This window comes from Arvicanthis niloticus, chromosome 11 (assembly GCF_011762505.2).
Source record: "Arvicanthis niloticus isolate mArvNil1 chromosome 11, mArvNil1.pat.X, whole genome shotgun sequence".
Lineage (NCBI taxonomy): Eukaryota > Metazoa > Chordata > Mammalia > Rodentia > Muridae > Arvicanthis > Arvicanthis niloticus.
In genome coordinates, this window is record NC_047668.1 from 36431711 (window position 1) to 36457425 (window position 25715).

The 25715-nt window shown below is 42.6% G+C and overlaps 1 protein-coding gene across 26 annotated transcripts in view; it reads right to left on the reverse strand.

Annotated features, from left to right (window-relative positions):
* The window catches only part of Myt1l (myelin transcription factor 1 like), a 383678-nt gene that overhangs the window by 130140 nt on the left and 227823 nt on the right, over positions 1–25715 (reverse strand). For 25 of the 26 annotated variants that reach the window (XM_076942026.1, XM_076942031.1, XM_034514008.2 and 22 more), the window contains 4 exons: positions 13156–13309; positions 5110–5164; positions 4899–4932; positions 4353–4415 (listed from right to left, as the gene is read on the reverse strand). In XM_076942026.1, the coding sequence (XP_076798141.1) occupies positions 4353–4415; positions 4899–4932; positions 5110–5164 (152 nt within the window). In that variant the 5' untranslated portion in view covers positions 13156–13309. The remainder of the gene's footprint in view (positions 1–4352; positions 4416–4898; positions 4933–5109; positions 5165–13155; positions 13310–25715) is intronic. The other variant, XM_076942035.1, reaches the window with a different exon arrangement.

Genomic DNA, 25715 nt, shown 5'->3' on the forward strand with positions numbered 1-25715 from the left:
CTATGGGAATTTTTGGACATTTGGCTTCATAGCTCGTGTCTCAGGGACAGTTCATAAATACTCCAGAGGAATGATAGAGCCTCCTGATGAGGCCTCTGGGCCACACTCACACAACTCAAGCTGGCAGTGGTTTCTTTCACTTGCTTGCCACCCAGGCACAGAGAACCAGCTTTCAGTTTGTGGGAGGACACCTGCAGTGTCCAGAAATAGGTTCCACCCAGTACCTGTTCAATGCTAGGGTCTTCTGAAGCCTGTGCAGGGCCTTCTGCAATTGCAGAGTTGCTCATAGTGAGCTGTGAGTCTTGGGCCCTCACCTGCTTGTTGAGGTCAGGAGGAAGCGATGTAACAACTTGCTGAATGTCATACTGGTGAATTGCAAATGTCCCATTTCCCTACTATCTGTTCATCAAAACATACCTGCTGGCATGCAAGGAAGACTTTGGCACTTTAAATGCTTGCAAGTCCTACAAGCCAGCTTGGGCATGTTGGGTAGAAAGTGCAGTGGCAGCCAGGTTCTGGGACCTAAGACTTCCAGAACTCAGAATCACTGAGGTTCTCTGTACATGTTTAAGAGGTGAAACTCCAATTGGACCACACATTAGGAATTCTCAAGTGTCTTTGGCTTTCTCTTGGCATATTTAGGAAGAGGTTTGTAGTCTTATAGGAGCAGAGTAGCTGCACACAGGGAGCTACACACAGTGTGGCAGTGTACGTGACAAAAGGAGGCCATCTTCACTGTGTGCACAATAAGCCAGAGGTTCAGGGTAGAACTGCCTCCTATCCACAATGCATACTTTGTCAGGTCCCATTCCTTCATGCATGTCTTTGTCATATTCACAGCTAGTGACATGAAACCACATATGGGACAAAGGGAAGACTTGGGGGCACAGACTAGTGACAGTTCTGAAGGTCACTGTGTGTTTGTTCTATGTTAGTGTTCTGAGGAGCAAAGCCCAAATTACCTTACAGTGGCACTAAAATGTCAGCTGGGCTTGGATCCCTGTTGTCAGCAATCCAATATTCAGATAACACTTGTGCTCAGTGCCCATCGGGTGTCACTCAGAGGAACCAATGCAGTGCTTCCGTTAGACACCTGGGAGTCTTTCATTCATCATTCTTACTTTGCCCTGGCTGCCAGGAGACTCATCCTGATTTTAGTACTATATGAACCACGATATAGCCTGCATTCCTGACAAGCTATGCCTCTATTTCCTTTATACGTTATACAACTTAGCTTTCAATTTACCACTTAATTGTGCAGTTGGACACAGGAGACCATGGATTGCTATGAGCTACAACAGAAACAAATACCTATAAGCAGTTTATCTTTTTGTTAAGACAATATAGGAATTGATGTAAAACACCTCTAAATGCATATTATAATCTTACTCTGACCCTAATACTTAATTCTAAATATTAAATTGTGGATTACTTTTCTCAGTTTACTGTCTCCTTTTTCAGGTTTTACCTTGTGGTTGTTTCTTCTCTATTACCCATTTCTCTGAAATCCACACCCTTGTCTCCATCAGCCCAGGACACATGTCCTTCCCATCTGCTTTGACAGACAGAGTTGCACCCTCAAGGAGACTGACCAGTGCACAGAGACTCACCCTAATGTGCTTTGAAAGCACCTGGACAGCAAACTAAAAGGGTGAGAAAGGACTGATTCTCCGGAATTTCCGTAATTAAAATAAAGGACTATATCAGGCACTATTTTGCCATTGGGTAGTTATTTTCCCCAGATATTTATTTATTTATTTTAAAACTTGAACTGCCCACATCTGCCTCAAATCATTTTGTTCATGTTCAAAGAGACATTTCAACATATTAAAATAACATGGTGGGCTAAGGAGACATAGAAGTGAGTTGAAATTACAGCCTTCAGGAGAATGTATTTGGCAAGAAATACATTGCTAAAAGGATTAAAAGGACAGGGAATTCCATTCCATGTGGCTCCCATGTCTCTCTACCCCTGACAAGTGCCATATCTAAGTCACACCAGACACGAGCACCAGGCTCTAGCATCGCAACTACCCTGGTGGGCTGTGTGCAGTTGCAATGAGAATGGCATGCCTCCGAAGAAGGAAATACTGCAGACAGTAGTTATTTTAAAATCAGAAAATTCAAAGCTAGACACAACCAAAATCTTAAAATTGACATACCAGCAGCCCTAGGATGTTAAAATGTATTATCTCTCAGCTTTGCTCAGCAGTTCTCACCATGGCCTGAGGACCATGGAGGCTACAGTCACCCAGATGCCTGTCCTGAGGCTTCAGGTCATCAGTGGTACAGAGGAAAGCAGAATCCAGGTCTCCAGACTTGAGCCATTTGTTTTCATCCCTACCACACTACTTGTGTACCTTCTGGTGAGCATTTCTCCTCAAACAGGAGGGAATGAGTCAAAATAAAATAGCACTACCATTTCTATGTGATCAGGCTTGTGGGGAACTTTTCTAACAACACAGTTCTGTGTCTTTCCTCACAGTCCACCTGTTTCATGCCAGAATCAACTTTGAAATAGAATATGAGGCCCAGGCTGCTTTCAGGTCTCCCTCAGAACCCAGGTGTAAGCAAAGAAATAGATCATGGAAGACATGAATACACATCACTCATGACCACATCAACCCATACCTTCCAGGAAACCATCTTGTGAAGAGTCTAAATGTGTGAAAGAGATGGTAGGAGAAGAAAGATCGTGCTCACTGTGGACAGGCCTTAAGATGGCACAACAGAACTGATACATGGAGCAATTATTTGTTCTCAGAATAAAAACCAAAGAATGTTTGCGATTCTTCTTGAAGATTTTCAAGCCAAAATAATCTTTAAGATCTTCCTTCCTTCCTTCCTTCCTTCCTTCCTTCCTTCCTTCCTTCCTTTCCTTCTTCTTTCTTTTTTCTTTCATCTTTTCTTCCTTTACAAAACTTTGGTCATGAAATGATATCTAGCACAATCCCAGTTAAAATTTGTATAATCAAATGTAATAATTTCTTTTTACAACTGTGATAAACACTAAATATCATCAATAAGGAGATGATTAGGAGAAAGTAGATACTACTCTCAGTTTGCCAACTTTTTTTTTCTGTTGGGCCAACAGTGTAGTCTTTAAGCACATATACTAAGACCTTACATGTGTAGATCTCCACAAAGCAATGTTTATATCTTAGTTATCCATCTCATTATATGATTCAGCAACTTACAATTTTATACTGTATGAATAGTGATATAACACATTAAACTTAGTAATTGGAAACAAAACATTCCTAGAGAAAAGCAGCCTGTGTGTCCTTTAGTATGTCCTGGGGAGGCCAGACAGCGATCTCCTGATGGGCGCTCACTAAGCAATCCCATGTGTCCTTCTGTGCCAGCATGGAGCTCTAGGGAAGATGCATACATTTTCCTTTGATTTTTTTTTTTTTTAACAAAACAACAATCAAAATTATGGCTTGATTTCACCCACAAATGAATGTTTCACTGGAGAGGAAACAGAGAGTGAGGACAAAAGAGAAGTCACCCTGACTATCCCCAGAGCAGTCAACTCTGATGATGTCAGTCTGGCTGTGGAAAGTTTGTAGACAAGTATGACCTTACTCCTTACAACTTGACTTGTGAAAAATAAGTGAGAACAATATCATTACAACTAGGAAGCACTCCTCACCTAGCATGTCTGGGACTGTCATACACCAGGACCCCCCTGTGCTTCCTGTCAGAGCTGATGTGAAGCAAACATGAGTGTGACAGGGGTGTATAAGGTGCTCTTGCTGTGGTGTAGTTTTAGATACATTTCTTCCACATGTGCTTCATAGCCCTTGCCATTAGGGACATGAAACCCCAGTATTTGTGGGAGTAGCAGGGCCATCTGTTCCCAGAACTAAGTGTGATCTGTCTTAACTTTTATCCCCTGTGCGGGCAATCACTGCAGTTGTCTGGGTATCATTTCAGTCTGTGTATCCCACAGAAGATCTCTTAGGTGATAGGACCAAAGTTACTACAGAAAGCTCAGCAGGTCTTGTGTTTAACTTCAGAGGTTCACCATTCTCATGGAGGGAGAACTGAGGAGAGAAGGATAAGAGTTCCTCATGGATGGTAGGAAGCCCCAAGCGCTCTGTGTGCTGAGCATGGGCTCATAGGTGAGAATGTGAGACTCATCATAATTTGTGACAATTTGTATATTGTCAACATTGTGAGCATGCGTATGCTTTGAGAACTGTGTAGGAGATGGAAGGACATGGAGAAGTGAAAGAGGACAAGGATAGCATGCATTATATCCCCAAACACCTACCCACGTCTTCACTTGCACTGGGTCTCTAAACAAGCCATCATAGACAGCACATTGTGAAAAAGGCAGGCATTACCTTCTATGTCGTGCATATTTGCCACTGACGTGACCGCTACCGTCGCAGCCTGGAGTGGGACAGCTGCAACAGGAAAGAGCTCATTATATAGCTGAATGGGTTTCTGTGGGCACTGATGGTGATGGACCTCCGAGAGAGAGGAAGAGAGAGGGAGAAAAAGGGAAGGAGGAAGGGAGGGAGGGAGAGAGGGAGGGAGGGAAGAAGGCAAGGAGGAAGAGAGGGAAAGAGAGAGAGAGAGAGGCAGGGAAAGAGAGACAGGGGCAGAGAGAGAGAGAGAGAGAGAGAGAGAGAGAGAGAGAGAGAGAGAGCAGAGACAGACAGATAGAGAAACAGAGAGACAGACAAACAGACAGAAACAGATAGAGACGACCAAGGGAGGATTTTTTTTTTCAGGGGAACTAGTTTCATATAGCATATAGCATATAGCATATAACATATAGCAAGCCATGAGCTAGTTGCCCATGAAGTTTTAAATACAGTGCACCCATTCAGAGGCAGATTTTCTAAACTGATGCTGGGGATGCCTTCCACCCACAAAGCACTAACCTGAACAGCTCTTGTATGGCTGGCTCCACAGGAACTGCAGAAAGATGAAAAACAGATAAAAATTTATCGTGTGTCACAGGTACTCTTCTTCCATGGAAAATTACCAAAAGGTTGGTGGTGTTGGAGTGGGGTCAGCGTGAACTGCTGCAGCAGTTCTGCAGAATAAGGGCTACCTAGGCAGCTTTAGGGGCATGGGGGAATTCGGACTTACCTCGAACGCCTTTGGACCGTGTGCGATGGCGCTTCTCCTCAGCGTCCACGTCCATCTGTGAATAGATTTTTAGGTGGTCAGTGTACTTGTCCAGTGAATTCAGAAAGCTCTGTGTGGCACTTCTCCTGTCACTGGCACTGTAGTCATAGGCCCTTAATCCTGTGTAGCTCTTTAGAGTCCATAGGGCAGCATGGATAAGCAAGGGCTGAACGGTCTTAAGTATGTTCATTTAGGGGTGACAAAGAAACCTGGATCTTGTAACCACTAGGCTTCTGCACTCTTCAGCCACAGATTTGGATGGCTCTTCAGGGATCCAGCTCTCCTCTTAAGGATTTGATTAGGACACTTTTGGGTGTCTGCATTGTATTTTGTACCAAGAACAAAGAAGACACTCGTTATGTTTACAAATGCAAAAGTATTTAGATTTTTCTTATAGATGACTGGATCAATATGATAAAGAGTTTAGAGAAAAGAGGGGTGAGCAGAAAGTCATTCATACCTTTGGAGCTTCATTTCCATGTTGTCTAATCTAACTTGTCCAGGCTCATTTTAGGTACTAAGACCTATGCCCATGGCAGAGAACATACTATGTGCATGATTTGCCATGGAAGAGGAGCCCCTGATGTCATGTGGCATTCTGCTAGCCTTTCTCCTTTCTGATAAGCCCTTGCACCAATCTTGTTTATCAGTGAAAAACCCTGAAGTTCTGAACTCATGGTGGGAAAGCCATACCTGCTCTAAATGTCCCTTTTAAGCTGCAAGGATGAACAACCATAAGATGGATGTTTACTAATATCTATTCACCAAATACCTAAACTATATATGAATACACTAGACATGAATATAAATTTATCAAATAGGTATGTATTGGATTCTACTCAATAAGACAAAGGTGCTGATAAAAGACAGTGATGATAAAACACAAACAGTAAAAACACCTTTCAGATTACTGGATGATCATTTGTAAACTCCATCTGTGATATTTTTACCACCTCTCAGTATGGACAGGCTAAATTCCTAGGCAGAAGATGGGGGCATTATGACATATTCCATGCATTGTCCAATGTATCATGTATCAAATCCACTTAACTCCATAAAAAGAGTTACAAAGACATGTTAGAGTAAAGCACTCAACAGATGCACATGGCCTTTTAGAGGCATATCTTAGTGGGGATACCTGTCCTTTGCTCTGTCTTGAAGTGTCTACACTTACTCTCTATGGATATAATGTGGTGACACCAGAAAACCTCATATAATAAGAAACATAAGCTCATTCAATGACTTTAATATCTATTCATGAGACTTGTCTGCTTCAGATACAATGCCACATCCAATTTAGTAAATGAGGGATAGCTTCAGAAAGGAAGAACTCATGGAAAGTACATGTTCATAGAATGCTGTGGTACCTGGGACTCATATATCCATGCACGGAAAGAGTCTGTAACTCATCCCTGCACAAAGGGATCTGAAGGGTTGTTAATGGATGGATAGATGGGTGGTAGGAGGATGGATGGATGGATGGATGGATGGGTGGAGCCATTTTCTGAGAAACTGCTGGTCTGACGGTAACAAAGAACAGGCAACATATTGAAAGGAATAGCTCACGGATCAAAGAGGAAGAATGACATTTAAAGGGACAGTGTCCCTTCAAGGGGGACAGGAGGAGCAAGATGGGTATAACTACCCAGAGGCTATGGTAGCATGAGTGGTAGCATGAGTCATAGAACATTATAAAGAAAAGAGTCACTTAGCTGCAGTCTGAGTAGATGGTTGAAAAGATTAGATTAAGTGGACTTACATGATTACCTAGACAGGCCAGGCTGGGATGCTGCTCTGACTAACCTTGTGAACTGGTCCCTTATTCCCAGAACATATCTGTCGGGGGGTGGGGTGGATACAATAAAGGCACCCAAGAGACTGTTGAGGGGGCTGTACATGGTACAGAGCTTTATGGGCATCTTTTGGGCATCATACTACCATGGCCTCTGTCCAGTTATTGTCTGAGCATTAAATATCTGAATGATGTCTCAGTGTATGGGCCGTAATTTAAATAGCACCAGAAGGGACAGACACACAGAGGCTCTAAAATTGCTATTTAACATGAGATTTCAAAATACAGCAAAATTTTAGCAAAGCTCTTCTGGACCCATGAGACAAGAGAGTAAAGCCTGCAGTGAGGTGCAAACAATGTATCTTCTAAGACCCTGTGAAGTTGTCCAGGAGAGAGGGAGTTGGGGGAGGGGGCTTTTAAAATCCTGTAAGGAATTTAAAATTGCAGTATAAGTGTTAGGGTAAATTGAGCTGAGAAATACTCTCATCTGGGGATAGTAAAATCTGTGGTGAAGGGTAGAGGAACTGATGTTTGAAGTTAATCATGTTTCTGGTTAAAACAGGACAGGAGGAAGATATTCCAGACAAAGGATATAGGACATGCAAAAACCTCCAGGTCATACTCTAGGGTTCAGTAAGGGTTACCCTCCACAGGGTCTGTTCCTGATTTCAGAAGGGAGCAGCTACCACTTTGTCTGGCACTTTTATTCACAATCTGGTGAGCAAACCTGCATTTATAATGCTCCTGGCTGTAGTTCAGGAAAGAATGTGTAACCCAAGGTATGGCAGTCCCTGCTCTTTTCCATGGGCATGGGATGTTCCGGAACACTGGCTTCCTTATCTAACGGCTCCTTTACTTTTTGTATTTAAATTGATAATTCTTTCTGTGTTGTTGTTATGCTGCTGCTGTTGTTGTTATAAATATTGTCAAGGTCATGTGATATAACCCTGGCTGGGCTGGAACTCACTATGTAGTGTCTGCTTCGATATGCTGGATTAAATGCATATGCTACCATGCCTAGCCCTTTCTGTATTTTTATTTGTTTTACATATACAAGTCAATTCTGCCTCAGGAAATGGACAGCTCTTTTCAAACTAATTGCTTATCATGTAATCATACTACTCCAGCTATGCAGAAAGGCCTTGATTGTTCTGTGCTAAAACCCATTCCCCTACCCCCATCATCACAGGTTGGTTTTACTTTTCCTCTCTCCTCCTCTGGTCCTGCTGGTTTATCCATCACTAACCCTGTAGGAATGACAGTGGTTCTAGAATATGTTTTATTTTCTATCAAACAACATTTGTTGCAATGATGATTAAGTGATAAACATATTTTTTAAATGTCTAACCCAACATTCTACATACAGCAAACACTAAATAAATGGTAAGTGTCCCTTTGACTAAAAAAAACACATGGTAAAACATTTCAAATGTGTTAGTTTTCTATCCTTACAGATGTTCAGCAAGTGCCAATAGTATGGTTCGGATTCAGCATAATGCATATACTGTGCAATGGCACTTTCTAATATCACACCTAATAGTGTGCAGTCACAGTGCAGGTACTCCTGCAGGCTACTCACATACTCTTTTCGGGTTCTATGCCCTGCACCCCTTGCCATCTTGGAAAGGTGGCTGGTTTACCTCTGATGACCCCTCCCTGGGGCACCATTAGTGGCAAACAGGATGGCTCTGTGATCCCATACCCAGCTTTGCCCTCCTTGTGACTGGACGTGCTTACCCCACTCATTGCCTGGGTCTCCAGTGCCCCTTTGAGCATGTACATTAGGAAATCCACATGGAAAGATCTACTTTAGCATTCGTCCTTCCCCCCCTTTAAGTCTGTTTATTTTTAAACTATGATAGATTTTTCTAAAGAACTTTAAGTGGTTTTATACTTATGTCTTGAGTTTAAGAAAGTGGTTTTGTCCCAACAGAAACTATCAGAATGAAGTAGTGAAGAAAGAACATGTGACTTATTTTATAGCACATAAACTTTACATTTGGAACCAGGATTTATCTTATTACTTAGATATTAGCTTTTCCAATAAAAGACACAGGTTGGGCCTTAGTAAAGAAGTGATATTTTAAAGGCATTGTATTCTCATGCAGTCTGTGGAATCTGTGGGAGCTCATGGAAGCTGGTTTCTGTACTGACTACCTGCAGGTTATAACTGTGGCCAGGAAGAAGCTGCATTTTGGATACTGGGATTGTGGAAGCCAAGCTTTCTATATCTCTACATATGGACCTTGTCTCCCGTCCATAGTGCTCCTTGTAGGAAAGGACCAGAGGAGGTCCTGAATTGTAAGTGGGATGTAGGTAGCTTTGAGTTAGACCTCAAAACTTGAGCTGTTTCTCAACCCTGCCTTATCATTCTACACTTATTCAGGAAGCAGTTACCATCTTCACCAATTAGCTGACCCTGTCTTCAGCCCTTGCTATTTAAATCTGTTTCACTGCTGGTTAGACACACTAGAAGATTAGAGAAGGAGCAGAGGCCAAGTTGTATGGAACATATGATGAGGAAGAAGCAAAAACTCTGGAGAGAAGAGGTGTGAAGATGCAAGTGTGTGGGTTGGTGTGCCCAACTAGCACCGGTACTGCAAGTCACTGTCTCCTAGGTAACAGACATACCATGCATACAGTTCCATAACAGAACATGTGCCCAAACTCTGCTCTGGCTCACAGAAATTTGGATCATAAAACCTATCTGTGAAGGTCAGCAAGAAAGAAATCATAATGCTTTGGTCACTCCTGCAAAGTGCAGAGACAGAGTGCTAAAACAATTGAAAGTGGCTTTCTGACATATGATCATACCTTCGTTTAGATTGTTTAATGTGGTGAGAGCATACTGGTTACTCGATCTCGATCTGATCTGATATTCATGGGAAATAAGAGATAGCATAGGTTCAAGAGGTTACAGAAAAGTTAGGAGAGAGAAATGGGCTTCTGGTTCACAGCACCAGTATAACATTACTTAACTTGTCTAATCTTTAATCTCATCAGATAGAAATAAAATATTAGATGGATAAGACAGAGGTAAAAACAAATCTTCTGTCTGTCTGTCTGTCTGTCTGTCTGTCTGTCTGTTTTCCCATCCTTCTTTCTCTTGTCATTATTAGGATGGAAATATGTAACACATTTGCCTTGCTCTGAGATGCAGCAGCTGTGCACATTTGGGGGCCAGTGCTCATGTCTGGAAGGATGCTGACTAAACCCTCAGTAAAAAGAATACTAAGAGATGATTCCTGACTTCCTCTTGGTCACCACTAGCCAGACCCAAGTGGTGGCATCCCCATAGGACAGCATGCACTGTCCTACTGAACCTACTACCCTGAACTTTTGGTCTGTCTTTGTCTCTTATTTATGGTATCTACTCGCACACAATGGAATTCAACTTTCTTGCTCCAGTGTGGTCTGAGCTGGTTTATAGGACAGTCCAACAACCATGTCTTGTGGGGAAGCCTAGGTCTCCTTCAGCCCTGAGGATTACTGTTCTTAAGAGCAATAGCTGGCTGACTCTCAGATCCTTTAGAGAACCTTGGAGAAGCCAGACCTAAACCTGCACATAGGACTCGTATGATTTTCATAGGATTGTGTCCCTACCAGGTCTTAATCCAGGATGCTGTTTGCCTGGACACTGTGTCATGGACTTCAAAGGCAGGATGGAGGCTCTTCTTGTAAAGTAATGGCTTTTCATGCTCTTCTCCAGAAGCCACCCATGTCTCCAGTACTTAAGCTTTTTTTCTCAGTGTTAGGCACTCATTTGTTCTTTCTTCATCTTAGAATACTTTTCTGGAAACTTGCTTTAAACAAGTGTCCCAACACTGTACTACCTTATGAGGTCATCCGAATATTCCCAGTAGATTACCCTTATCTTCAGACTAGAGACAACCACCTATTCTCCCCATTTCTCTTCCCTACTAGAGAGGTACAAAGACAGAGATCTGTCTAGCATTGTGATGGAAAATTAGCAGCTGCCCCACCTTATCCAGAGAAGGTTCTTCCCCTAGATGACACTGTCGAGGGGCTCTATAACATGATAGACATGACCCAGCCTTTCCTTTGTATGCTTGCTGTTTATGTATGAATGTCTAGCCAACATGCTGTATTTAACTTGTCCTAACCCACTGTTCTGTTCATGCTGGAACAGAAGGGCTTATCCTATGTGTAGATCTGCTGTTCTCATATCTGTCCTTGGTGCTTAGAGGCATCTGACTTGCCCCTAACTCCTACTGACTGAGAGATGTGTTGTTTTATTTTGTAGATTTGATTTCTTCAACCACAGAAAGTAAATCACAATAAATATGCACACCTTTATGCAAAGGTTAAAGAATTTTCTGAAAAGATAATATCAATTTATCTTAAAATACGTGAAAAAAGATCCTTGTACTTTTTAGTCAAGTATGATCATGCCCATTTCTAGAAAGACTCTCTATGTAACAGTCTTGTCTTTTCCTTTCCTTCAGGAAGATAGAGTCCTAATGCTTCCTGGCCCTACTTCTTTAACTACCAAGGGTGAATCATCAGTCAGCATGCTGGCCTTTGGGCTGCCTGATCTTTGTTCATTTGTCTTCCTTTAAAAACAAATTTTCAAAGTCTGTGCATTTTCACATGCAGCTCCATAATCCCATGCTGATTCAGGGCTCTTAGAGGCAGGTAGCTGTCCACGCTCACTATTTTGTACTGTGGATTCCCCTAAGTAATTTTAATTATCAGGGGAAACACATTATGATTTAAAATTCATCTATGTTTTTACATAGAAAACTACTGCCCAAACCTTTCATTTATATATGTGAAATTACTCTAGCAAATCTGTAGTTAATAATTTTCTTAGAACCCACACCCAAATTTATTCTTGTAGCTTTTAGGGGGAGAGAAACATTCTAAAAATATATAGAAAACAGTAGAAGTTTGTGACCTGTGACCTATGACGTATATGAGCATACAAAGGGAAGAAATACAAGACCTGTCAGAAGGTTGGCTGCTAAACTGTTTCAGATTATAAAATGAACAGATCTGGGAGTGGGGAGAGAATGCGGCTTAGAGTATACACAGTGCAGTTAAAGAGCCTCCCTACCCTGTGCCCTGGTGTCCTTTGCGCCTCAGTTTTAACATTGTACAATGTTCTGAGTAAGAGACACAGTTTCCCAAAAGCTTGAAGTGAGGATCAGGTGGCTGTAAATGCTCACAGAAAATGAGGAAGGACTTGGAAGGGCTTTGCAAACTGTAAAATACTTAGCATACATTGAGGAGCTATGAGCTCTGTGGGTCCCAAGGATGGCACCTGCACTTTGGGTTGCCATCAGTTAATGACAACTAATTGTCACTAAGCTGGTCCCCTGTTGGAACAATTTCCTGTGACAGGTGTGCCCTTTCCATGACAAAAGCACTTCTCCATCTGAGGACACCTCACTGCAGGAGCTTTCAAGGATGGAGCTGATCCAAATGCATCAACAGAAAATTCCCCAGGAAAGTAACCTCAACAGACAACAATAGGGAATCAAATTCTAGGAACTGTATATGGAAAAGCAATGGACATTCAATGCGACAATAAGATTCTGTGGGGTGGGCTGATGGCATGTGTCAGAAAGACACTGTGGAATTGCCTTGTGTAGGATTGGAGAACAGAATTTCCAGCCAGGGAAACAAGTGCACATCTCATCTATGCCCTTTTCTCTCCCTGCCTGACACACCATGACAATCATGATGTCAGGATTAGGTTCCTGTGAATGTCTAGGAGGTAAAAGTTACCCAGGTATTCCAAGGCCCTGAGGTGTGCTGGGTATGAGAGGGGCAGGGAGGCTGCAACAGAAGCAAACAAGAGCTCTGGAAGGGTAGTGAAAGTATCCCCCATTCCTTTCTAAGTTCCAGTGCTCTGGAACTTTCCATCTAAGAGAAAGAAGGATCAGACATGAGGGAATAGGTGAAGACCAGAGTGAGAGTTTCCTAGGGGGAAAGCAGAGCTGTGGTAGGGATGGCAAGATGGAGACATCGGAAACCCAGAGTTACTGGGAGTCACTTGAAAAGATAATGTAAGGATGATGGAAAGCCAGAGCTGCCAGGATAGAGGATCAGATGCCCAGGCTGAACAACCGTGGACGTGATCACTGATGTTGTCTGGACCAGAGAATGTTGTTCACAGTACTGCACACTAACAGTCCCTACTCAGTACGGAGGCAAGGGAGGTACATCCTGGAGAGACAGGTGGCTCTTACCTTGTAGGAAGCCTTCTCTCCTGAGGACGGAGGCAGGGTGACTCCGTGGGCAGGATACAGGCCCAGAGCCAGCTCTCTCTAGGCTTTCCCTGGTCCTCCCCAGCTTGTGACTGTGGCCAAGTCACTTAATTTCTCTGTGCCTCCATTTCTCCATCTGTAAATAAGAAAATCATTAAGCACCTAAGGATCACATAAACATATTAGGAGATGATGATATTAATGGGTATCCTCCGTGACTGACATTTCACCTCTCCCAAGGACCAGAATACCCATGGGCTAGGCACATTTCCTTGCATTTAAGCTAGTCCTCCAGCTCTGAGGCAGGGCCTTCCCTGACCCTGTTCAGGCTAGTATACTCAGGAAACCTCCAAAGCCCCCGTTTCTTAAGTCTGGGATAGAATCTATCCTCATGGAGGCCTTGGGGGGTGAGTTTTACAGTAGGATTTAGTCTGTAGGCCTCATTTATTTGTGATTTCCTCAAGGATTGTGAGGATTGCTGGTCTGAGCCTGGACCAATCAGTTGGCTCAAATGACACTTGGTTCTAAGGTGGATAATCAGAGTTCGATGCCTGGAAGGGCAGAATTGACTCCCTCAAGTTGGCATTTGACCTATATACACGTGTTTCATTTATAACTCTTAAAGAAGGAAGAAAGGAAGGATCAAATGAATGGACAAATAAAAAAACAAATGAACTAGGTAGTCTCCTAGAGGCACATACCTCCAGTGCTAGAACACCTTAAGGAATATTTTGATGTACTTTGTAGCCTCTAAGGTTTATGCTAATTTCATGAATCAAAAAAAAAAAAAAAACAAACCAAACAAACAAACAAACAAAAAAAATCCCAAACAACAACATGGCATTCAGAAAAGTATCCTATCTGTTCAAATGTCCCCACTAGGACAGTGGCACCTGAAACCCAAGTCTCCCATCAATATGGTCAGCCTGCTCACAAGAGTAAAGGCGGAGAGAGATCTAGGGTAGAGAGGCAAAGCTTCACATAATCCTAGGGGAGCATGAGTGGGTGTCCCTGATGCCCCCTTAAGATTCCAGGATATTCATGGCTGCACCTGTCTCCAGCAGGTCAGTCACTGCTGTGCAGTTCCCTGGGACTGTAACCTCTAAGTTATCTTAAACCTTAACAGATCAAGTGACAAAGAAAGGCTCCTCTCCTTAGGATGTCAAGCTCACTCTGAGTAGATGCCTAGGGATGCTCTTGGAACTTACAGCGAGTTCTTTTCTATGGATAAGAAGTCCTTTAGATCTTGGAACTTATAGCTATATATATTTCAGCTTCACGTGGTCCACCTGCCCCAAAGTTTAAGTTCACCATCATTGGCAGTTCTCCTGTGAGCAATAGCACACTCAGTGATTGAGGTAATAAGAAGGACTCAACATCTCTGCTTTGGGCCTGGAAATCAGCATTTCTCCAGTTATGTTAGGCACTAGGGTCTGGGCTGTAGAGCCTTTCTTTGTAAACCTCATTCTCTAAGAAGAATAATTTCATCTACATAGACAGCAAATGAATGTCTATGCACAAATGTCTCCTCAAGAACCTAATCACACTAGACACAAATTAGAAACATATTAGAGCAGGTGTGGTCTTTTTCTTTTTGATTTTTAAAAGATAAAATCAAAATTTAAAGCAGAATTCTCTATGTTCTGCTTTTACTAGAATAGTTTCAGTTAAACTCCCCAAGTGTCCTTCATCAAGGTCATGGCATAGTCCTTTAAACCTGGCAGGCACCAGGCAAGGTGTCATGCTTGATATGCCTGCACCCCATGGTGCTAATGTGGGATTGTTTCTGTGAGAAGGAAGGAAGGGGGCAGAGAGGAAGGACAGGAGGAAAAAGGGATGGGTAGAATGAAAGGAAGATGGAGAGCAAGGAGACTATGAAGGAGGGATGGAGATGATGGAGAGAAAAAAGGAGGGACTCAGAGAGGCAGGGATGGAGAAAGAAGAAAGGAAAGGAAATCAGAAAATCCCCATTCCCATTGACTATAGGAGGAGGCCACTAGTTTTAATTGAGGTTATAATGTTATGCCTGAACTAACCAGTAAAATGTTGAATAGTTAAATGATTTAGATCAGAGAGAGTCAGGTTTTTATTCACCTGCACTTATTACTTCATGGTCTATGAATGTTGTTTCATAAGCATGAACTTTCTGGAGTTTTCAATTTCTAAATTAAATAACACACCAAATGTATTCCACTTATTACTGAGTGTTCAATGAATGATAGAGCCTCCATGCACCACATATTTTAGTATGTAATCATCTCTGAATCTCTGCTGTTCATAGGCAAGTGTGACAACATGAATAGGCAGAAAACCTTTCCTTACCAAACTCCTGCCTTTGAGACTGGAAGGGGTGCTTCTAGTGATGAACAAGAAAGAACTCACTGGGGCTGTGTCCTTGGTCTTTCACAGGACCCTAACAGCTCAGTATAATGAGATAGGTAAGATATTGCTACATACATCCATGGATAAATTTAAAAAAATAATAGAGATTAAGGCTAGCACAATCACTCTTAAAATATGCAGAAAGATAATGTGGGGCATAAAGAAAAAAAGGAAGTATCAAAGAAGAGAAAGGGGAAATTCCAAGAGTATTCTTAAGTCAGTAGAAAATCTATGGCCGACATTAAGGTTACAACTGAACAATCAATAAATGAGAAAGCAACATCTGTGAGATAAGAAGGAAACAAGTTAATGCATTGGTGGTAGTTTAATTACAATGTAACAGCGCCGTTTAGATGCTTCTGAAAAAAGTATTCTCTAACTAGCATTCAACTGAATGTTAGAATACCAAGAAACACAAGTTGATAGTTCATAATGTTTAAAATTAAACAATTAAATCATGTATTAATGAGTGACAAGCAAACCAACTGTGGTCCAGCTCATTTTTGGCAGAAATGAAATTGGATCCAAGATTCATGCTTGTTACACTTGACACATAAAGCATACTCATTTGTGGGTTTTTATTTTGTTAACAAGCTCTGTGAGATGATGCTTCAGAGGCACAGAAGAATAGGCAATGACATTGAGACAGAGTGAGTCCTGCCTGCAGGCTGCTAAGCTGACTCAGAAACACACTGGTGAAAGCAGCCTGTTGTCTCCCAGGGCCAGGATCAGGGATGGCAGAGCCCTTGTAGCCTCAGAGGGGTGAGATGTCCTACCTTGTGTGGCCAGATCAGAGCCTCCCCTCTTTCTTGATTTTTAGTCCATTTTTAAAAATAGTAACTCAGAAGCAGGAATACCCTCTGGGAAATAAGTTTCAGGAAAATGAGGTCTCACACCTAATTTATTTCTGTTTATTTGCTTTTGGAAGCTCTTGCTTCCATGCATGTCTGTACAGGGTTCTTAGTTCCCTGGGGCTGGGCAGGTTCTGCCACTGCCAGAATCACCCCCTATCTGAAGGACGAACTTGTTCGTTTTTGGTCACCGTCTCAGGGTAGCTGGAGGTTCCCTAAGCAGAAGATTTTGGATAAATCTGAGGCTCTTTGTCCAGTTATCTCTTTCCTGGATTTCTTTTCTCCTTAAGGAGGCAGCTTTGCATCTCTTCTGAATAAGGACCCTAGTGACTGTCCAAAGCCCTGCATATTGGAAATGTATCTTCTTCTCCTCTCACCAATGATAGTCTCAATGTGGCACTGATTGTCTAAGAGGGTTAGGGTGCGGCTTTGTTCCAGCACTCCCTGCAAGAGTTACTATGCTTTCTGGATGCTCAGAAGCCAAAGCTTTCCAGTAGCCTAAAGACTTGATCCTCTCTGGTCTACTGGGATTGTGTGTGACTTTCCTTTTGCATTAATGCTCAGCCCTAGTACACTATGGGATCTGTAGGACCCCTCTGCCATACTGAGTTCAGTCCTGGTTACCTGGGAAGAACTGGCCTCTGACACTGGGGCCTGCCACTATAGTACATCCTGCACAACCGTGCACTAGCCTCTGTCACCAAACTTGTTCTCTTTTCCAGCTTCTTTCCACTCATTTCTTCCTCCATGTTCTTTCTCATTCTAGGTAATCAGCACAATATCATGTGATGTCTTGGTACTTTGCTTAGCTGTACATATTCTCCATGCCATTTTAGTCTTTTATAATTGGTTTCTTTGAGAGACAGAGGCTGGCTTGGTATGTGCTGTGTAGCTCAAGTTGTCCTTGAACCTGGAGCAATTCTCATGTTCTTTCTTCCTAAGCATTGGCTACACACACACACACACACACACACACACACACACACACCATGCCATGCTTGGCTACCCTGGCATTATATCAGCACTGGCCTCAAACCTGCTATTTACCAAGGATGACCTTGAATTCCTAATCCTCTGCCTCTGCTTTCCAAGTACTGGGAATTCTGGTGAATGAGGATTAAAACCCAGGGCCTCATACAGGGTAGGCAAATACTCTACCAACTGAGTTATATTTTGAAGTTGATTTTTGAAGCTGTTGCAAATCAATCTGTCTTTGTGCTTTGCTTATTTCAAGCACAGAATAAAGACTAGATCAACACAGTGTGAGAATTCAGGCTCTTGATATGTCTCCCTAAGCAGAAGGTGATATGTAGTAGGTACAATGGGTAGGATGTGGAATAAGACACAACTCCTGAGACAATATTTAAGCTCAGAGAATAGCCAAAGGGTGGTTCTGCCACAGAAGACACACCAACAATTAAGGAGGGCTGAAGGAAACAGTTAAAAAAGTAGGTTCTCTATAACTGTAAAAAGCCTGGTGTATAGCTTGCTGCTGAGTATAGAGGAGATTCTATTGTCTAGATGTGGGAGAAGGTCTGCTGGCTGCCTAGGAAGGAATGAAGCTGCTTGGGTGTAGAGAAGAACCTCCCATCTGGGTATAGAGGAGTGTCAGCTGTCTGCATGCAGAGATGGCCTTACTATGTGAATATGGAGATCTTCTGTGTGTGCATGTGTACAAAGGAGGGACTCTTATGTGCCTCCAGAGTGCAGCCTACTCTCTTTGTATAAGGAGGGTGCTGCTGTGTGGATCCAGAAGAAGGCCTGATGTCTGGGTAAAGTAGACAACTAGCATGAGTGTGTAGGAAGGTGTGCTCTTTTATCCTATGGGAGGGTCCAGTGTCTGAGTATAGAGGAGAGGCTGTTGTATTGGTTTAGCGAAAGATCTGCTATGTAATGGGTCTGATAGCAGGGTGTAGAGCAGAGCCTATTGTCTGTATATGGAGGAAGGCTTTTTCAGTGCACTGTAGAAGAGGGTACAGATGTTGGCTTACTGTTTGGGTGTAAAGAAGGACTTACTTTCTGGTTGTTATAAAGGTCATCTGCTGGGTGTGGAGGAAGGACTGCTGTATGACTGTAGAGAGAGTTCTGCTATGTTGTGGGCCTGATGTGTGTGCATGTGGAGGTCTCTAGGTGCAGGGGAGAGCTGTTGTCCAGGAGTGGAGAAAAGCTTGCAGCCTGGGTATAGGAGAGGCATACTGGGTGGGTATATAAGAGAATCTGCTGCCTGGGTATAGAGGAGGATATGCCTTCTGGGCCTCGAGGAGGGTCTGATGTCTGAATATAGAGGAGCTTTGCTGTGTGGGTGCAGAGGAAGGCCTGCTGCTCAGTATGGCAGGGTGTCAGGACAAAAGAGACATTCTAAGTAGTTCTTTCTCCTGATGTCTTGCCTACCTTGCCATCTGTGGATCCATTTCTCTGAGTGGAATCTTGTTATTTCAGGCTAGATCTCCTGTCATAGCAACCATGTAATCATAACTCCCTTTGTAATGAATGATGTTTTAACATAGAAAGTACAAGGTCACTGCCAAGGCCTGCCCTTCATGATGGTGTAGCGTTTACTATTTGAAACCATATCCACAGCAGAGAATACAGAGCGACTTTGTAGGACTCACACACTCTGCTTCAGAATGTGTAGCAAAGCAGAAACAAGGAATGTCGCCAAATAAGACATCAGGCCTAGGAGACAGACCAAAGGAACCCAAAATAACCCCTTCCCTGTTTTCTATTAACAGCTTTTCTACCAAGGTGCCCAGGCTACTTAAAGGAGTAGAAAATCTTTTCAGAAAATAGTATTGGGGCCAGATGGTATTACGACACAAAAGAATGAATTTGGACCCCAATCTTATACAAAATATAAAATGGATCTCAATTTTGCTTAAGGACTCAATTTTGCTTAAGTATAAAAGCTGGAGAGATGGCTTAACAATTAAGAGCATTGCCTGCTCTTGCTCAGGACCCAGATTTGATTCCCTGTACCCATGTGACAACTCACAACTATCTGTAACTCCAGTCTCAGGTGATCCAACACCTTCTTCCGGCTTCTGCAGGCACTGCATGTACATTGTGCATAGACATATACTGTACACATAAAATATTTTTTAAAGTATAAGAGGTAAAATTATTTAAAAATTAAAACAAGAGAAGCAAATCATGATTTTGAGCCTTGACATGAAAAATAAGAGCGGTTATAAAAACTTGGATCGGTTGCATTTTATCAAACTTAGAAAACAATATGCTCAAATGTAGTCATAGTGGTTAGAGATGCATCCCAAATACCAAAACTAGATAGAGGATATCAGGTTTAAGGCATGGGAATTTATATGTATATTATATTTAAAAACAAATCTCTGAACTCCTTTAAAGAACACTCAAGATGCTGCAGTGGAAATGCTTGTCTAACTCCCCGAGCAGCTTCGGATCAGCTCCATTCTTGCTTCAACTCCATGGGGTCAGGCCCCTTGGGATCTGGTGTCCATCCCTTCCTTGTATTTTAGACTTCCCTTGAATAAGTAGTGAATTTTCATTGTCTGAGTCATTGCTTGTCAGAAAAGCAGGAACATCTAATAGCTATTTTATTAGAGAAGCCAGCACCTTGTAGTCTGCTTCTACTCAGCATTGCAGGGTAGTGCAGCCAGCTGCTGTCTCTGGGGTGACATGCTCCAGCTTTAGCTTTTGTGTCAGGTGGAGCCTGGTGCGAAAGTCACTGGCCACTTTAGGGTTGCAGGCACTCCTATACTGTGCCTTCTCAGACCCTGGGAGCTACAATCTTGTTTGATGGTCAGGTTGTTTCAAAGGAAGGAACTAGTGTCTTCTCTCATGAGTATTCTCCTGGAGGCAGGCTGCTCACCTGTCAGTGACTTCTATCTTGTCTTCAAAAGCATGGAAAAACTCTCAAGGAAAGGTGTGTGCCCTGGTGGGGAGGGCAAGGAGCTCTGTCAGGAAAGCAGCACCCTGGCACCTTCTGGGGTGCTCTTGTTCACTGCAGCCCTAGCTTGTCTGTGTCCCACACTTCTGTGTCAACAGCAGGAACTTCCTTCCCATAAAGGCCATGTAGGACTCACAATGGCTGCATTTGTTGGGCTCAGTGAGATTGCTTTGAAAGAGCAGGATTGTAGCTGCCCACCTCTTTCTCTCTACACCCAATTACCTAGTAAATGAGAGCTCGCTGCTAAGAGGCTCATAGCGCCTCATTGCCCCTTGTAAATGAAAATGAACCTTTCTGAGGGGAAGTTGATGAAGGGCATCATGTTTTGCATTTGTCTGGCTCTGGGGCAGGATGTGCAAGAATCCTGCTTTACCCCTGGAAGTCAGGAGAGTTAAGCCACTTCACTAACAGCAAAGTGCAGATCTAATACTTTGATAATCAGCCTTGTCCTTCAGAGCTACCTTTTAGGGGCCATCTCTAGCTTCTTTCCTTCCTGACAGAGGTTTAATTAAAGCTCATAGCAGCCAGGGCTCTGAGTAAAAGTGATAATCTACCCCACTGCCAAAAGGCTCTCTCTCATTTTGGAGGGAGTTAGGTGCTATATAAAGTCTGTTAAACTATCAACCACTGATCAAGGCACAAAAAGGGTCAATACACCTTAGGGGTAGCAGACTGCTCCACTGGAAGGACTCCCCTTCATGTCTCCTTGCCTGGAACAAATGCTCGGCTTTCTCATATTTATAGCCTAAGGGTCTGGTATACAGCGGTATAGCCTGCAACTCAGAGCCCTGGTATAGCCAATGAGGTAGGACTCTGCCAAAGGTTGAAGAAGGAAGCTGAGGGAGAGTTAGAGCTGGGAGGCCAAGGTGAGAAGCTGCTGTGGATGGAGCTCCCAGCACAAGAAGGAGATGTGCTTGGAATTTCCCTCAAAGGGGAGGAGATAGAAGGATGGGGAGGTCATTCCCAGTGGAGGAGCTCGACAGTGTGGCTTTAGGCAGTCAGAATTTAGAAGATTAGAAGGTTGATAAGAAGTCTGGATGAAAGAATATTAGATACCTTGGAGTTGGCAGTCTTAAATCCAAAACTATGTTTTAGGATATTGTTGGTCCTGATGTAACAGCAGCCACAGGGATTCCATTCCTAGAGATGTTTGTGTTTTATCATAAAGGTATGGCATAGTGGCAAGTGACAAACTGGTGAATGTTGATTAACCAGACCCTATCCTATGATCATGTTTGATCATCACAGGAAGCATACACACTGGAGGGCTATTATTACCTGCTGTCATTTAAGCTATAAGCAGAGCAGGATGAAGGTGGTGGACCTCCAGGAGCTGAAACTTGGACAGTCATGCCTTCTCTAGACCAATACCCACTGGTCTCTGCTGAGGTCTGCACAGGACCTACCTGGATACTCCTGGGAGTGGCCACAAGCAACCAAGAATATCATCCTTAGTATATAACACCATGACAATTTCTATGTCCTGGTATCCAGGTTTGTACCTGTTCTGCATTATTAACTGTTTCATCCATTCCTCCATCTTGAGCAGATGTTATATTATCACACCAGATTACAGACTAGCACTCACACCAGATTACGGACTAGCACCCAACAAAGCTAAGGCCCAGGCACTGATAACTTGTGACACCAGGGCCACAAAGTGCACTGCGGTCAGACAAGCCAAACAGAGAGCTCCATGCCTATGGGGGCTGGCAGCTTGGTCAGCTGTTTCTTTTAATGAAACATCTACTTAGAAGGGAGAGCTGCCATTATTTTATTTTAGGTGTAACCTATTAAGGAACAGTTGCCATAAACCACTTGGCAGCTGGTGGTATGAACTTGGCCCATGTCAGGTACTCTGGGTTCTAGGGACACAAACTGTGTCCTAAGTAAGTTACTGTCCTCATGGTCTCACACAAAGGAGATACCAATACAGACACATGGTGCTTCAGGAGAGGTTCTGAGGGGACATGATAGGAGGTGAGAAAGAAGAACAAGGATGGAGTAGTGAGAAGATGACACCGAAGACCTGGGAATGTGGGCAGAGATGGCTCCTGTTCTATGCTGAGCTGCACAGCACGTGACCCCATGCTCCAGGTTCTCAGGTCTATGGCTGCCAGCTTAGACCCTGTTCTGTAGAGTCCCAGCAGCAAAGGAACCAGTGTCTAGCCTATCACAGCTCTGTGTGGCTGCTTGTCTGTGAAACAGATGCTGTGAAATCTGGAAAACATGCATGGAACAGTTGGCTGACAATGACAGATAAAAACAATTCTTACAGTCAAGAGTCTGAAAGAAAATAGCTACTGGAGGACAGGAAAAATGAGGAAGAGAAAGCAAAGAAGAGTTACTTCTTGTTGCTGTGATTAAAACACCATAACCACAAGCAAATTAGGAGTTTATTTGGGACTATAGTTTCAGTGGCACAGTCCATTATGATAGGGGATGCATGGCCACAGCCAGTTGAAGCAAGAAGCTGAGAAATCACATCTTCAAACACAAAAGAGAGAAAGGATAGAGAACTGGAAATGGGATGATAGTTAGGGTATCAACTCTCTCTGCTGGTGATATACTTTCTCCAGCAAGACTGCATATCCAGAAAGTTTCATAACCTCCCCAAACAGTTCTACCAACTGGAAGCTGGTGTTTAAATATCTGAACCTATGAGGGACATTCCTCTTAAACTACTGTATTCCACTGATCCCTATATGCTCATGGTCATCTCATGAGGCAAAATGCATCTAGACCATCTTCAGAGGTTCCCATGTTTTGAACAGTCCATTTGAGACTGGAGATATGGTCTTAACTGTGACCCTTTATAAAATTATGAAGCAAGTCAAATACTTATAACATGAAAAGGCACAGAATATACATTCCATTACATAAGAAAGGCATGAGGCCATAGTGAGGAAATATTGGACCTAACCAAGTCTTTAAAATCTGCTGGGCAAATATCAAATCCACATCCAGATCCTGGATTTAGTTAAAAGGGCATAGATGGCACTTCTCCAGCTTTGATTTATTCTTGTATTAAGCATTGGCAGAAGTCTTAAGGCTCTAGCATCTCGAATATCTTAGAGTACTCATTGTGACACAGAACTCATTGTTACAATCTCATTCAATGGCTTCTCAGAGCCGTTTAATGTGTGACTAGTATTGCCACACATTGCCTGGCTTCAGCAGCTCTTTGAAACTGTGGAATCCATAATCCCATCACTCACTCATCCTTCAACCTCGACACTGCCAAGTTTAGCTGCCACCTTGGGATGAACCCTTGCTTTTATTGACCAAATTAGCAACAGATTTCATATATGAAGCAATTTCTTCCTGTGGCCATACAACCTTTTACAGGTTGAAAGTTGAGCTGGGCAGGGTCTTTCCCTGAGAGCACACTTCACTTGTTCCAGAGCAGGAGGCCTCTGCTTACTGGTGCTAGGCTCGTAACAGTAACATTTTCTCTGTCACTGTAGGCCTTGGTTCTAACATTAAGCTCTCTAAAACTCCTTTTACCCTTCCAAACTAATTTTTGTATTTATTTTTTGCCTCACTTATGTTTACTCATCATAGACCTACATAATAATATTAAGCAATAACTGTTCCACACAATCAACATTATGGTGTCTTAAATTTTCCTTTGTTAAATAAATGAATCCAGTACATTTTAATTTAGCCCCAGACAAGTTCTTAGGATATAGACAGAAAGCAGCCAAGTTTTTTTGTCCAAATATCACATGAATGGCCTCTATTTCATTTGCTAATATAGTCTTTGTTTCCTTCTGCAATCTTTTGCTCTGGAACCAGGACTCCACAGTCTATATTATGCAAGGAAGCCTCTTCCAGGCTCCTACTACAGTGGCCCATTCAGCTCAGCTTATATCACCTAACTGCTCTTCTAGTTCCGAGTTCCAAAGTCTTCCACAATCCTCTATTAAACAGTATGATCATGTTCTTCATGGCAGTAATCCTATTTTTGGTACCAATTCTGATATTGGAAAAGAAAGAATTATTTTGGCTTACAGTTTTATAAGGAGAGTTCATAATGGCAGGGGAGGCATGGCAGCAGGTGTTCAGAGCAAGGAGCTGAGATATCACATCTTCAGCCATACAGAGAAAGCAGAGGAAAGGGGGAGGAGCTAGAAGGTGGGTGAGGCTATAACTCTCTTAAACCCTGACCCTGTGATAGCGAGCCCTTCTTCCACCAGGTCTTCTTCCAAGAAACTCTACATCCTGTAAGTTCCATAATTCCCTAAAAAACCCAACTGCAGACCAACTGTTTAAATATGAGCCTATGGAAGGCAGTTCTCATTCCAGTTACCACAAACACCTTCCCGCTAGACTGCTAGGTATGCCAAATGAAGCAACAGCAAATACCCATTATATAACAAGTGTCTAAGAATCACTAGTTTTCCATATCCATGTAAATTAGGACTCTGGTGACTGACACCATGGAGCTGTTTCCTTCAGGCATGACATGACTATCCCCACAATGATGCTTAGCATCTATGGATCTATAGAAGTTCCACAATCACCACAATAAAATAAGTAGGCCCATGCAGTTGAAAGGTATGTTTAAAAGGTAATGAATATTTCTTAATATCCCCCTTAGACCGAGTCTGGAGGATCACAAGACTGTACCTGTGATCCTAGTTTCCACTCTCTTCTGTCCCTCAATTGTATGAAATCCTTCTCTTGGATTATCCCTGTGATCTTGAGATGCTGGAGTATATAGGACATGGAAGACTAGCTTAGGGGTATCCCTCTAGTACAGAATCTCACATGTATTGGCATGGGGCTTTTCAGTAATACAGCTGTCTTTGAGTAACCTACATTGTGGTAAGTGACCCCCTCACTGATTCAACAACCTGGACTTGAATGTAGTCTTTTCTTTAGTCTATTAGTACCCTTTCTTTCTGGGGGAAATGAATGCTTCTTTGTGATTCCTCATGAAAAAAATCTCACAACAGCAAATTGTAAGTGCTTATGATGCAATTTTGAAGAGGCTATCAAGGTAAAAAAATTATAATATGAATATAACCCAAACTTACAATGCATAAATGAAGATTTGCAAGAAGTAAAGACAAATGTTGATAGTATTTTCCATACAGAGATCAGGTTTTAGAATATACTTTTTCTTTTGCTTCCAAACTTTCTTCAGGTTCTGATTTTAACAATGTTATTATTTTTGACATAGACCCAAATATTGAGTACATATTCTGGATTATATTAAATTCTGATCATAAAAGCAGGCTAATTAACTAAGATCTTTGTCTTAATGCTCCGAATGAGTACTTATGTACAATGTTAAATCTGTCAGGGAGTTGGGAATTTTGGAGACAGGCCTAAAGGCACTTGGCATTTGAGATGGCCACAAATATTTGGGAGCAAGT